This window comes from Hemibagrus wyckioides, linkage group LG22 (genome assembly GCF_019097595.1).
Source record: "Hemibagrus wyckioides isolate EC202008001 linkage group LG22, SWU_Hwy_1.0, whole genome shotgun sequence".
Classification (NCBI taxonomy): Eukaryota; Metazoa; Chordata; class Actinopteri; order Siluriformes; family Bagridae; genus Hemibagrus; species Hemibagrus wyckioides.
In genome coordinates this window covers 10,020,383-10,035,197 of record NC_080731.1, presented here as the reverse complement: position 1 = coordinate 10,035,197, position 14,815 = coordinate 10,020,383, and the positions used below count along the sequence as shown (strand labels likewise).

Sequence of the window (14,815 nt, the reverse complement as noted above, 5' to 3'; positions counted from 1 at the left end):
GGCTTAGATGACTTTGCAGCCTTGCATGCGTCATCTGGGTGTTGTTTTAAGTCAGTCAGTTCTAATGGACTGGATATCTTTTTCAGGGTAGCCTTAATGGTTATAATACGAGATCTGGAGTTTGATAGATGACTCAGAAGAGAGTAAATAGCTTGCTTTATCTGGGTCCTGGTCAAGGCCTCACTGCTCCCGTACACATCACTTATTCTTTGTTTCTTCTCTTCTAGAATATTTGATACTACCATCTATATTGAGGTAAAAGTATATTCCTTGTTTTTGTTCTAATATTTCACTTTTGTCACAGATTCAAAATGCAACTAGATCGCCACATTGGTGTCTTGAACATAATCCAGTGATTAGGTGCGTGAATAACAACAACATCAGTGCCATCTTTATATAACTCTGTCCTAATGTAGTGTCTGGAGAAAGCAGTGAACAGACACATGAAACAGCAGAAAGAGAATGTTCACAGCATGACGTGTGGTTTTGTAGTGAGAAGTCTACTCTCATGGGAGACTTACAGACAGCTGTGTTTTAGAAGACGTGTAACCTGTGCTTCCTGGTTATGTGTAGGTAAGGACTGATCAGCCTTTGCAAATAAAGTTGTTACAAAACTCATGGACACACACATGCACACACACATACATTCTGCCATGGAGGGCAGTCTCCTTTGGTTTGCTATTGTTCTTGTGATCAGTGTGTAGACAGATCCAGTTGGAGAGTGTATTGCCTTGTTTTAATCATATTCACATGGATGATCTTTTTGTCCTTAAGTGTGTTTATAAAGTTTAGATCCAAGTATAGAGATGTGCAGCTGCAATGTAACTGTTTTTTTCTTTTAACATTATGTTGTATACACGTTGGATCACTTACACACTGTATGCATCTGTTTGTGAATCCAGCCAAAGCTATAGATCTCCAGTCATCCAAAGTAACCATCCCTTCTCCTGTGTATATTTGCTTAAGTTCAAGAAATGCAATTTCTGCTCAATGCTGAGGAAGTCAGTGGCACCACCTAGCACCCAGCTGGTTTCTCTCGTAAGCAGGGACCACCTTAAAGAATTAGGGTTCAATTTAGACCTCCTTTGCACTGATGCCAACACTGCGCATTCAGAGTTGAATCTGATCCAAACACTGCAGACTAAACAACCTGACCGTCTCTGTAGTAGAAGATATCTACGTCTCATCTCTGATAAAGAAAAGACTGTTAAAACAAAATTTGCATGGAAAAAAAGCTGGTTTGTACCTGCACACCTACAGCACGGTGGGCTGGTCTATCGAAGTGCCCAGTGTAGACAGTGTTTAACCAGCATGCATGTTATTTGGTCCATCATGCAAATTATTTATGTTCAGCAGTGATACTGTTTTGGTCTCTTTTTTAACGGACAGAGGAGAGATTATGCAAGGTGCTTAGCACAGTCAGTAATTGTATATATTAGTGATCCAATATAATGATCTTTGTGACAGGTGTATCTGATATCTGATGTTTACCTCGTGTAGACGTCCATTAGGTGTACCTAATAAACTGCCAACTTTGTGTATAAAGTCTAAAGAAACAGAGCTTGGCTCAGTTGAATTGAGCAGAAGGACTATTGTGTGGGCTGTGAAATGTTTGTGAATGGAGTAGGCGTCTGCCTCTTTCTATCTCTTTCTCTCTTTCACTCCCCCTCTCTCTCTCTCTCCTACCCACATTGGCTGTCCCTCATTGCATTCCTTCATTACTCTCTCTGTCTGTCTCTCTGTCTCTCTTCTCTCTCCCACCCCAACTTCCCATTAGACAGCTTCAAACATGTGCCTTTCTCTACACTCACTAACAAAGCACCACTGAATCTCTGAGCATTTTGACTCACTGTATTGTCCCTGCTCAAGAGATAGACTGATACCTGTTGTGTCTACCCCTGGGTAGGTGTGTGTGTGTGTTCTGTAGTGTGAGACAGCTTGTCGGTCAGCTGATGGAAGTGAAACTCTATGCTGGTTTTAAGGTGTATGGTTTCTGGAATTTTTGCTCTCAGCTCATCTGCTTGCAGCATGGTGTATATATATAGTATTTATATATATATAGTATATATATAGTATTTATATATATATATATATATATAGTATTTATTTATATATATATATATATATATATATAGTATTTTTAATATTCATTATTTTAAACCAAAGTATCATATGTTGCACTTCGTTCAGCTCAATCCCTGACATGACTGCTATTCAGTAAGAGACAATGAGACAGCAACAGGAGGGTTGATATCCTCTCTCTCTCTCTTTTTTATACCTCTGAAAAAGGTATTTGCTGTTAGGTTACATCATACACTGCTCTGTCTCTAAGCTGATTAATGGCCTGCAGAGATCGTAGGTAGCAAGCGCCTTTCTGTTCTAAAACACAGCTGCCATGTGTGTCTAACGTTAGAAGCACTAAATCAGAAAATACCCAAACGATTTGATTAAATGGTCCTGGATTAAAGGGAAATAACAACGTGGAAGCATTACATAAGCACAGCATGACTTTTTGGTCTTTTCTGTACTTGTCGGAGGCATGGTGTTTTAGTGAAACACTTCATTTCATTGACAAAATGTAGGCACTGCTACTATGTATTATATTTTCTTTACAGCATTTTGCAAGTTCCTAACGTTATCTTCGACCCTTAGCAACGATTTCAGGATGCTGGGTCATCGCAAGTATAATTAGCATAAAGTCAAGTTAACCATTGATCCTTGTCAGTTGGCTCTTATCCTGTGTGAGCAAAGTAGAGTTTTTGTTTACTTTGAGCAACATGTGAAACGGCTGCACTTCGAAATAGAAACTTCAAGGTAGGCTGCTTCCTCCTACACTCTTAGCAAAAAAGAATTTTTGAAAGCTCGGAAAAAGATTCTTAAAGTGGTTTGACTTCTAACCAGGGGGTGCACGATTTTCTAATTTAGTCACAATGGTGGAAATCACAACCCACCATTTTTACAGCTAGTTTAAATATCAATAATGTTAGAATAAAATATTATTATTATATGCATTTAAATAATATGCCTGGTATGCCTTTTAACAGTTTGTAATACAAAATCAAGTGATGTCTATGATATTTTTATGGTTACAGGGATCTCTATAAAACAATAAAAAAAACACTGAGCCTACATCTGGGAAAACTATTTTTGTATTAGTGGCTGCTTGTTTCCATGTTATGTCATTTTTATGGATGTTAAATTTTAAAAAATCTGTAAAAATATGTTTTCCTATTTTTTAAAATGTGAAAAATGCCACATTTTCTGACAGTTTACATCACATGGTGGTGTATTGTGAAAATATTTTCAAATATTATGATTTGATATTTTCTGTCACTGGACCATCACCATAATCAACACTGATTAAATCCTGGAAGGAAGATGAGGAATGATTCATAGATTCATGTAGCAGCGAACAAGCCGTGTAAGAGAAAACTGAGACAATATGGACACGTTCTAATGCGTACGCTGGAGAACTTATTACAGCTTATTGGAGAGCGGGGTGTGTTTCTTGCCTTCATTCTTCTTTTTTCATCCCTCTGGTGAACGATGCCGGTCTTGCCGTCTCATCCTTGAGAGATGAGATGAGAGGAGCACGCTGGCTGAAAAGATGGCTCGTATGTCCCTCTGAATAGGAGCTGTTTTTAGACAACCCCCCCAGCTTGGCATAGCAGGTCACAGCAATGACGTCTTTGTCAATGGCATAATAAGCAGCAGCTCTATTAATCTTTCATAGATGCTTTTTTAGGAAGCCCGTCAGAGCTGGATTTCAGAATGCTCTACTGCTTGTAATGCAGATAGCTGTATCCTTCGCTGAATGGAAAGCGTTGCAAGGCGACCGCTTTGTTCGTTCTTGCATGAGGGACGCTTTTAAGGTGTGTGGAGCTGAGGAATGTAGTGTTGGAGTGTGTGGAGAAATGTCAGTGAATGAATGGCTCTCTGGATAATGACATTTGGAAGTCTGAAAGGAACTGGAGCAGGATTTTTCAATATTCAATACAAATTGAATTTGATAGTCTTCTTGTAATGCCAGGAGTCACTTTTTTTCCATTTTAACCATGAAAACAAGATATCTAAGTGTCTTGGACAGGTGTCTTTAACCTGATCATACTAACCTGCCAACTTTCAGCTCCTTCATTCTACACTTTCGTCATATATTTCCTCCATTGCTGACTCTCATTGCTTAATCATTTCCAAGTTTACAAAAGCCTTTTTAGTTGTTGTCATGGATATTAGGTTACAGCATGTACTGTTATGCTGCTCAGTTGCCAAATCTAACAGCATCCTTTAAGTAGGTAATGATTTTTTTTTTCCCTTCCTTGTCTTAGTGAGGATTAATGCCTGGGGAGTTAAGTAGGTGTGTGTGAGAGTGTGAGCGTGCGCACTAAAGCTCATGGAGTCCACATTAGCAGATGGGACTCTTGCGCACTTTTCCAAAATAAACTCTGCCACTGGGCTTTGGTCTCCGTTAGTAGCGTTGGCTCTCGCAGATCCTCAGGAAGGCTGCTATCTCGCTCAGAAGAAGGAAAACTGAAATGAAGGATGTTTGTGCTGCTTCCTGGGAGGAGTGCATAAACAAGTGATCCCTTTTGTTTTTCTCTTGGAGACATGAAATTGGACCCTTGTTAAGATTTTCAACATTAAACATTCATCAGTAAACATTAGGAGCGTCTTTATGGTGCCATAATTTAATGACTCATATTAACAGGCAAATTAGTACATTATGTGTGTCACATTTGTATTTATAACCAGTGCTTGACTATGATCTCCTCATGCATCTGTTTTCCTTTTCCCCCCTTTCTCTCTCTCTCTCGCTCTCTCTCTCTGTCTCTCAGGGCCCTCTCCATGGATATAGACACAGACTATGAAAGGCCTAATGTGGAGACTATAAAGTGTGTGGTAGTGGGTGATAACGCGGTGGGAAAAACCCGCCTTATTTGTGCTCGTGCCTGCAATGCCACCCTCACGCAGTACCAGCTGCTCGCCACCCACGTGCCAACCGTGTGGGCCATCGACCAGTACCGTGTGTGCCAGGAGGTGGGTAGACGTGTGGCGTCTGCACAACGCATTGGAATGTATACAAATATAATAAGGCTACATTGTTACCTCTGTACGGGAAACAGCGCTGCATGAAATGGGTGGCTTCCACTCTTAAAAGTCACACTGACAAAAAATAATGACATCACCTCTTTGATATAATCCTCACCATGCAACAGTCATATATGCCTGGGTCAAATAACCACAATGCATTTTATCACGAATACATAAGGACATAATTTTCTCTCATCTCAAGGTGTTGGAAAGATCTAGAGATGTGGTGGATGAAGTGAGCGTGTCTCTCAGGCTGTGGGACACATTCGGAGACCATCACAAAGACAGAAGGTTTGCTTATGGCAGGTCAGTAAAACCACATTCTATTATTTTTCACGTAAGCTTATTTACGCTCCACTGAGACACGACATTCCCACTTCTCATTATTCCATCTACAGTCTCTTGTTATACTCAGATTTCCACTCATCTTCCTAAACCAAGTGGCACATGTAGGCTTGTAAAGATTTGGGTTCTGACATAATCCTGCCGGTTGGCTTGGTAATGCACCATAATTGGGCTGTGTGGAGGAGCTTATTAAAGGATCTGTAGATCAGTAATGATATTTTGGCTCAGGGGCGTTTAGCGTAGGATCTCAGAGGGAAGCTGAGCCAAGGGGAGAATGTAGGGTGATAAGGTTTAGGGTATGAACCAAAAAAAAACCATAGTCTTTTGTATATTGTTCAGTATATGCTCTCAGTATATATTTTCTCATTACAAGGAAATATGTCAGTTATTTGCCATGGTAACAGATGTTGTAGATAGAGATGCACGTAGCTGGAGCATTCATTTAATTACTGCACTCATCAAAGCTGTGAAATCCTGGGTGATTTATCTGTTTGCCTGCAAGAACACAATGTTCATATCTTATTGCTTTTCCAGTGCTTGTGTGTTGGTCAGACATGTCCAAAGTGCAAGCATACTATTCTGGGTCTAAGTACCATTGCCAGCTCAGCTGTTGTGCCTGGGCAGGATTTTGTGTGCTGGATTTTGACATGCTGTTAATGTCTCTGTCCTGTTATGAAAACACAGCACCAAATCATCAACCGTTACCCAACATGCACCCGCCTTGGCCAGTGGCCAATATTTCTCTCTGCTTTGCATTGGAGATTCAAATCAATGAAAGAGAAGTTCCTAGAAAGATTCCACTGGTGGGTGTTTTATTGAGTAAATAGTTCTGTTTAAGCATCAAATATATGAGGAGCTGTTGCTTACCTGGTCTAAGAGCCAGAGTACTTCTTCAGAAAGGGTAACTTAATGTGGAAAATAGTGTCCCTCAATCCATAGCTTTAAGCACACCACAATAAAACCTCAGCCCTAAAGGCAAACTCCGTGTTGGACAAGTTTCAGCCTATACATCCAGTAATATAATCACAGAATCTACAGTATATACATAATACTTGGATAAGTACAGAGTCAGTGATCTGTGAAGTTAATGCATGCCTCTGTGTTTTGCTTTCAACACACAAATAGAAAAAGTTATTGATAATTACTGTTACTGGTAAAGTAATCAAGAACATGCTTATGTTTGTTCAGGATTTTGTCTTAACAATGTTTTCCTTAGTTCAAATGTACACTTGGTATGATTCATTCACACTCTGTTTCTCCCACACACACCCAAATCCACAGATGTGTGTGAATCCTGACCTCTGCAGTCAGTCAGTGCCTCAGACCTTTTTCATGTGGATGCTGATATGGATTTAAAAAAGCAGCCTTAGCTTCATAATGAGCTTTGACTGAGTGTTGATTGGAATTCCTATCAGCGAGTGAGTGTAAAAGCCATTCGGTGGTTTAATCACATCATTTTGAATAAGACAGATTTGTTTAAATACATTTGAGGGCAGGCCCCACTGTTTAGTCGTTCTGAGTCCGAATGAAATAATAATAAAATGGAACGATTATATAAGATATATACTTATGTTTATTTCTTAAGTGGTGAGCCAGAAAATAGATCATGTTGGAAAAACTGAATAAAGTAGAAAGCTTTCCTGAATGCCTGGCAGCATGCACACAACTGTTTGTGAACACCTCATTAGTTTATGTCTCAGAGAAGAATAGGGAAGCCCCTGTAAAGAATCTGGGATAATTAAAGCCTAGTGTGAAATCATTATTTGCACAAACGCTCTCTGTTTATTTTTGTCTGCCATACTGTCATTAATATTCATGATTATTATCCACCTTTTCTTTTGTTCATACACTGTCTAAGTCACAACAAAATCAGCCCAAACACAGTGATTTAAGTATGTATCAAGGCAACAGCTGAATGTTTCACCTCTGAGGAAATAAATGGTTGATGTTTTTGCAAAATCTCAATAGTGCACGTTTTTTTTTAGGTCTGATGTGGTGGTGCTCTGCTTCTCCTTGGCTAACCCAAACTCCCTCCGCCATGTCCGTACCATGTGGTATCCCGAGATTAAGCACTTCTGCCCCCGCACCCCTATCATTCTGGTGGGCTGTCAGCTGGACCTGCGTTATGCTGACTTGGACGCAGTGAACCGAGCTCGTAGGCCTCTGGCAAAGTATGACCCAAATCCTTTATCCTCGAATTACCTTCTCAACCTTTGTTTTGCTTGAGTTTGTATTTAATTTGCTTATCACTTTTTTGCCCTCAGACCCATAAAACCCACTGACATCCTTCCACCAGAGCGAGGCCATGAGGTGGCTAAAGAACTAGGGGTGCCCTACTACGAAACCAGTATTGTCGCCCAGTTTGGCGTCAAGGACGTCTTTGACAATGCCATCCGTGCAGCACTGATTTCTCGCCGCCACCTCCAGTTCTGGAAGTCCCATTTGAAGAAGGTTCAGCGGCCTCTTCTTCAGGCCCCGTTTTTGCCTCCCAGGCCCCCGAGGCCTGTAGTAGGTATCCCCGACCCACCTCCCATGGATGGAGAAGGCCCTGACTCTCTTTTCTGCCAGCCTTTATGCTCAGATGTCCTGTTCCTTCTCCAAGGTGGTGCCACTCGTGTTTTTGCTCATAAGGTCTACCTAGCCACTTCCTGTTCCAAGTTCTACGACCTGTTCACCATGGACCTAGGATCCACAGAGGAGGACAAGGATGGAGATGAGACTCTGGAGGGTGGTGAGGAGGAGGAGCAAAGTCGAAGAGGAGCCAAAGAGCAGGCAGGACGTGCCAAGAGCCTTGACATTGATAAAGATGGTGATGGGGGGACCAAGGGAAGCAGGAGACTGCTTTTCCTGGAGCAGGGCTCAATGAGGACTTCCCAAAGTGATAATGCCCTCCCAGCCAGGGGCCAGTACCCTGTGGGGTCCCTGGGGACGGGCCGTCCGCTTTCAGGATGGGGTCGGGGCTTCCTCGGTGTGTACCTGGAAAGGGTGGATGACCCTGTAACGGGTCGACCAAGACTCATGACAGTTGTGTCCATGGATGAACTCATTCAGGAGGCACCTTTCAGGGTAAGAAACATGAAGACAATATAATCTACATGTGATCTAAGATGTGATGTGAAAATTTTGAACTTCTTGGCATTTTCAACTCTAGTGTCCACTCCTGTGGACAGGTGAGGCTATTTTTAGGAAAATATAAGATGTAATTCACCTCAGATTCACTTTGGTGAGGTGAATTACAGTGAAACCTTGACTTACGAGTGACTCAACTTACGAGTTTTCCGAGAGTTTTGCTTTAAGATACGAGCCAAGATCTGAGTTACGAGCGGGCGAGCTTACGCCACCTGCCACTCGGTAGCCCAGCGAGCGGTCAGTTCACGTGGTTATCTCTCCAGGTTGTGCGTTGGCGCTGTGTAACGACACTTCCTCACTCATTTTCCAAACATTTTGAAAGGGAGGAAGAAACAAACCTCCTTGGACAGGTTTTTATTGAAACGCCCTGCAAGTGAAAGCGAGGAAAATGTGTGGAGAAAAAGGCAAAAGTCAGTGAAGAAGATGATTAAGTGAAGTGAAAAAATAAAAATGAAAAAAGTAGCAATTAAGTTTAGCGATAAAGTGTAGCATAGTGTGTAAGTTAAATTTAATTAATTATAGCATTAAGTGTGTAGCGAGTAAGTTAGGTTAAGCAATAGAGCACGAAATGAAAAACTCCTCCACTAATCTCCTCCCACCTCCACCAGCATCTTCGTCTGATCTTCAGGGAAAATACACTTAATAAAACCAGTTTATTTCTTTACATTCTCTTTTATTATGTATTATTATTTTGGTATACATTATTTGTTATTTATAAAGTACATTTTTCTTATTTTCTTATACAAAAAAAATGGTGTGATTTTTGGGGGGCTGGAACGGATTAATAGCATTTCAATTCATTTTAATGGAGAAAATTAATTTGATATACGAGCAAACTGAGTTACGAGCTCGGTCACAGAACCAATTAAACTCATAAGTCAAGGTATTACTGTATTTAATTTTGAGGTCAATTCATTTAATTTGACATGTCATTATCCTGATTTATAAACTATTTACTGCTCTCAATGTCTCTAATTTATCTATCTATCTATCTATCTATCTCTATATATATATATATATATATATATATATATATATAAAAAATATTTTTTATTTTTTATTTTTTCCAAAAAATATTATTTTATTATTAAATAATATTATTACTTATTTTTTTGTCTCTAATTTGGGTCTTTAACAATTTTAGTGCCGAGTGTTCATTTTTATAAACAAATTATAAGAATGTATTTATTTATTTTATAACGATTTATTCTTTTATCTTTATCCTCATGGTGGTGTCACACAAAGACACCTATTATTTTTAATATGCATGATTTGAAAAAATAAATAAAATTTTAATGGGCACCTGAGCAACCCATCGAAAGAATTTAGATCTGATGTTTAAATGATTTATGCATGAAAGGGCTAAATATAGTGGTGTTTGAACGAGCAAATAGGCTTGCATGTATATTTCTAGAGCTGCTGAGTTTTGTCTCTCACGTTTGCTCAGGCCGTGCTGCAGTACCTGTACACAGGTCACCTAGATGAAGGCCGGAGTGACCTGATGCAGGTGGCCACCATCGCTGAGCTTCTAGAAGTCTTTGATCTGCGCATGATGGTGGCCAACGTGCTGAACCGTGAGAGCTTCATGAACCAGGAAATCACCAAAGCCTTCCACGTGCGTCGGGCCAACCGAATCAAAGAGTGCCTGAGCAAAGGCACCTTTGCTGGTAGGCAGCTGATGTTTGGCTTCAACTCCAACCTCATGTTTTGTCACAAATATTATTTTCAACTTAAATCTGTTACTGTAGATGTTCTTGCCAGTGAAGGTAAGTATGTTGTTATTTTGTCATGTAACATCTACTACTAGTCTGCAGCCATGAACCACTTCATATATAAATGTGACTAATAAGTTCAACTTGTTGAACTTGCAGTTCTATTTTGATTAGTTGAATTTCAATAGAATTGCCCATAATGTCTTCTGGTGATGTATTTTTACTCTTTTATGTTATTGTTTTGTATTTGTGTTTGCAGTCTGTCTGATTTATGTGCTAAGTGTTATCTGTGCATTATTTGTGTCGGTCATGTCTTGTATGTGTGTCTGTTTAATGTCATTAATGACGATTAACCATCTTCCTCTATATCACTGTGCGACTAATTTGCTTTTCTCTGTTCGACCAGTGCCATCATTATTAATCTCTCCGAACTGTCTGCTTTAGATGCCTTCCTTCTTTTCACGCTTGCTGTGTGAACGCTATCAGTGGTGACTGGTGCAAATTATTTTTGGAGGGGCACCAAAAAGCAGGGGCACAAATGATAGCTGTAATGTTTAATTTAAGTGTGATTTTGTGACTTGTTAAAGATGACTAATCACCATGCAACCTCCACACTAGATATTCATGATCTTAGTATTGATTACTGGAAAGAAATATTTCAAGATCTTAATAATATTTTGTTCAGGGATCTGGAGACAAACTTAATGTATTGTTCAGTCACTGAATTATTTGACATAATAAAATAAATTATAAATGAATGAATAAATTAGTAAATTAATTAATAAATTCTAATTTAATATTTATCAGGGGGTTTTTTTTAACTTGAAATAAAGACATGGATCACTGATATTGCAGCTTAGAATAAATAAACTGCACAGATTTTCAGAGATTAAAATGACCTCAAGAACATTTTTTTCATATCTAGCCCCAAACTTCCAGGCCCCTCCTCACTATTTTCGGTCTTCTTATTAGCTCTGTGTATCTGTCTATTTATTATTTGTCTGTCTGTCTATTTGTCTCTCCGTCTGTCTCTCTGTGTTTGTTTGTCTTCCCCCTCTGTAGCCCCGACTCTGTGACACACGCCAAGATGTGTGCTCTTTTCCGAATGGTTTTAGATGTGGTGTTCCAATTGGATGATGGCTACCTACCTGCCCACAAGCCTCTGCTCATCTCCAGCTGCGACTGGATGGCGGCCATGTTCCGTGGGTCTTTCATGGAGAGCTACATAGAGGAGGTAAGCTGTGATTTTAATATCCGGCTATTGATTTGGTGTGTATCTTCATCAGATGCATTAACGTGTGCACAATGAACCTGATGTACATTGGTTAAAAGTCACATACATCTATTTATCCATTCATATCCATCCTTTACTTTTCCTGACATTTCAGTGACTGTCCCTTAAAGGGACTGCTTATATAAGACCGCCTTGATACTAAATCACAATTCTCAAGGGCTTTATAAGATCTTTAACAGTAACTGGCACAGGTACTTGAAATTAGGCTACTGCCATGGCAACCTGACCCACATTGCAATGCCAGCAGCCAGAAACCATCACATATAGATGACTGATGCATCCTGCTGGACTTGGCACCCCTCAAGAGGAGCATTTGGGCAAATTGACCCAAAAAGACTGAAAAAGACGAGGTCATAGGACAGTAGGAACATGCGCACACACACTGAAATGCTTGCTGCGATGTCTGCTTTGTGTATGTGTTTGGAAATCTCTTGGAGGAAAGAAATTAGGGGCGTCTGGGCCTTGTCTGGTCTTGCCTACTTTGAAGTTCCCAAAGCACTGCTGAGAGAGATTTCACTGGCTGACTGCTTTGTCTTCTTTTCATTTTCTCTTTTTCTATGCTGTGTCACTGTCGAGCTTTTAGCTTTAATTGAAAGCAGACAAATTCAACAGACGCTCCAGAGATGCTTTTAAATCTTGTTGCATGGATTTGGATTAAATCTTATCTGTAGCATGTGGCCAGGTGGTTTTAGGAAGCACACTTTGACCTTATTTCCAGTAGGGAAGGTTTTAACAGTAGGGAACACTCTGTCTGCTTTGTGGAATGATGGAGTGGGTGAAAATTGTTTGGAGAAGTCGAGGATTCTGCACAGTGTCCTATGTTAATGGAAGGGTGCTGCATTTGAAGAATCAAAGAATTTTTGCATTTGTACTGGTTCAGCACTATTATACAGTTAATATTTCTTTTTGGTTCAGTTCCTTAGATTTTCTTTTATATTTTTATGTTTATTCATATAGTTTTCATAGGTCCTTTATATTTATGCTCCCTTGCTTTACATTATTAAGTACTAGTGCTTGGCAATAAAGCTGATTCTGATTCTGACACATGGTGGAAAGAATAAGGACAGTACCTTGAAAGGAATCACATATAAAACAGAGCCCATCCTCTTCTGTGTGACATTGGATAGAAGGACTTTATTCATTATAATAAATAGACATATAAGGAAAGGACAAAGTGCAAAATACCTTTAAAATGTATAGGATATTGAGTGAATATATTCTGGGGAAAAATGTCCTTCTCATTGATTAGGGTTAGATAGATATAGCTGGCAAGCAGATTTTATTTCTGTAGACGTTGGTATTCTCTTATGAAAATTGTGCTGAATAAACAAGTTGCAGTATGAAGGCGGCTGCAAACCTCAGGCCTCTGTTTCTATGTTCATATCTTTGTTTGTCACATAGTTAAAGTTGCAGTGGCAGGAAGTCTGTGTGCTCTGGTGTTTCCTGACCTCACAGTACACTTCAATTCACAGCAAACCTATTTACACAAACAGTATTCACTCTTAAGTTCATTTTTAATCGTCATAGTCATCATACTTCCCCCCCAAATAACTTATATTTATATAGACGTATATAATTATATATACGTCTATTCTCTAACTAAATTAGACATGAATCTTATACATTCCAGGTTAGAATTCCCGTATTCACAACATTTATTTTTCATGAACAACTAGCTTTCATCTCAAATTGTGGAAAGATAAACTCCTCACGGGCCGTGATCCAGGACTGTCCTAACCTGAGAGAGCCAGTAAAGGAACTCGAGGTATCCTGGCACATTGAACAGCAACAGAATAAGAAGACTGTGTATAGTGTTACAGGCATTACAGGGAGCTAAACTTACAGCCAGACCAGGAACTGATGCAAGAAATGAGATGCTGGCCACTTCTGTATTCTGACAGCATTTGCTGTGAGGACATATACAGAGCAATGCGAGGTGGTGGAGAACAAAATAGCCATGCTGGGCCTTAAGGCGCGCATTCAGTCAGCGGATACATTTAAATAAGATTAAATATTAAATACATCTTTTAACTCCAGTCATTACCAGGCTATTAGCTTTCAGGAAGCATTTAATCTTTTTGAAGCAGCATTTAGTTTTTATGGCTAAAAATGATTGGCCTACTTCATTTACAGGTGTCGCAGTCAAACAAATTAACAAACACAATCCTGCTGTCAGAAAGGCATGTAATGATCAGCGGAGCTGCCTTACGATTAAACCCACTCACTCACTGCCCTCACTCTTGAAGCCGTTCCATTACAAGATTTTACATGCAAACATACACTACCAGTCAAAAGTTTGGACACACCTTTTAATTCAATGTTTTTTGTTTAGGGATTTTTATTTTCTACATTCTAGAACAATACTGGAGATTTCAAAACTATGAAATAACACACATGGACTTAAGTAATCCATATGTAATGACAACAAAAAACAGTCAGTTGTTATTTTAAGACACGATGGTCAGGTGTTCTGGAATAGTTCTTGCAAGAACAGTATTGTCAAGTGCATTTGCAAAACCCATCAAGCACCATGATGAAACTGGCTCACATGAAGACCATCCCAGTAAAGCAAGACCAAAATTTTTCCTCTGCTGCAGAGGAGAAGTTCATTTAGAGTGACCAGCCTCAGAAATCACCAATTAACAGCACCTCAGATTAGAGCCGTTATGAAGGCTTTACAGAGCATCAGTAGCAGACATATCTCAATATCAACTGTTCAAACGACATTATTGTGTATTTCGGCCGCCTTCAGCATTGTTTTACAATGTAGAAAGAAATAAACATCAAGAAAGACCATGGAATTAGAAGATGTGTCCAAACTTTTGACCGGTAGTGTATATCCATTATTAAGACAGATAACCTGAGTTTATCTGTTATATCCTGAACAAACAATTAGAGATTATCAGGATTCAAAACAACTTTAATTCATTTCTTTTGCTGTCTGTTGTCTTGACGTTTCCTCAATACCGGTTCCTGTTTTCATGTAAATCCTTCTCTAATGACAGTCACTGAGAGGGAGAGCAGAATTTTTATTCACAAAGCCAAAAAAAAAAAAAAAAAAAAACCCCATGAATCTACTTTTTGCACAGCATGGTCTTTTTTGCAGTATCACTGCTGATTAAGCAGCGTCAGCTTACTAAGCGTTATTAGTTAAGTTGCTGCTTTATCATAGCTGTGTTGTCAAAATAATTGTCATCTTGTGGAAAAAAACAGCATCGGAGGGCATCTGAGGCATCGTTCAGCGATG

The 14,815-nt window shown here is 39.5% G+C and overlaps 1 protein-coding gene and 1 long non-coding RNA gene across 9 annotated transcripts in view; one reads left to right on the top strand and one right to left on the bottom strand.

The window, feature by feature from the left end:
• Positions 1-14,815, bottom strand: part of LOC131343673 (uncharacterized) — a 69,812-nt gene that overhangs the window by 37,009 nt on the left and 17,988 nt on the right. The gene's annotated exons all lie outside the window — the stretch shown is intronic.
• rhobtb4 (Rho related BTB domain containing 4) overlaps positions 1-14,815 on the top strand; it is a 38,489-nt gene that overhangs the window by 14,719 nt on the left and 8,955 nt on the right. For 5 of the 8 annotated variants that reach the window (XM_058375513.1, XM_058375512.1, XM_058375511.1 and 2 more), the window contains 6 exons: positions 4,833-5,034; positions 5,291-5,394; positions 7,419-7,604; positions 7,698-8,499; positions 10,010-10,229; positions 11,390-11,508. In XM_058375513.1, coding sequence (XP_058231496.1) covers positions 4,843-5,034; positions 5,291-5,394; positions 7,419-7,604; positions 7,698-8,499; positions 10,010-10,229; positions 11,390-11,508 — 1,623 coding nt within the window. In that variant the 5' untranslated portion in view covers positions 4,833-4,842. Of the gene's footprint in view, positions 1-227; positions 256-428; positions 574-2,659; positions 2,815-4,832; positions 5,035-5,290; positions 5,395-7,418; positions 7,605-7,697; positions 8,500-10,009; positions 10,230-11,389; positions 11,509-14,815 lie in introns of those variants that run through there. The other 3 variants (XM_058375508.1, XM_058375510.1, XM_058375514.1) reach the window with 3 other exon arrangements.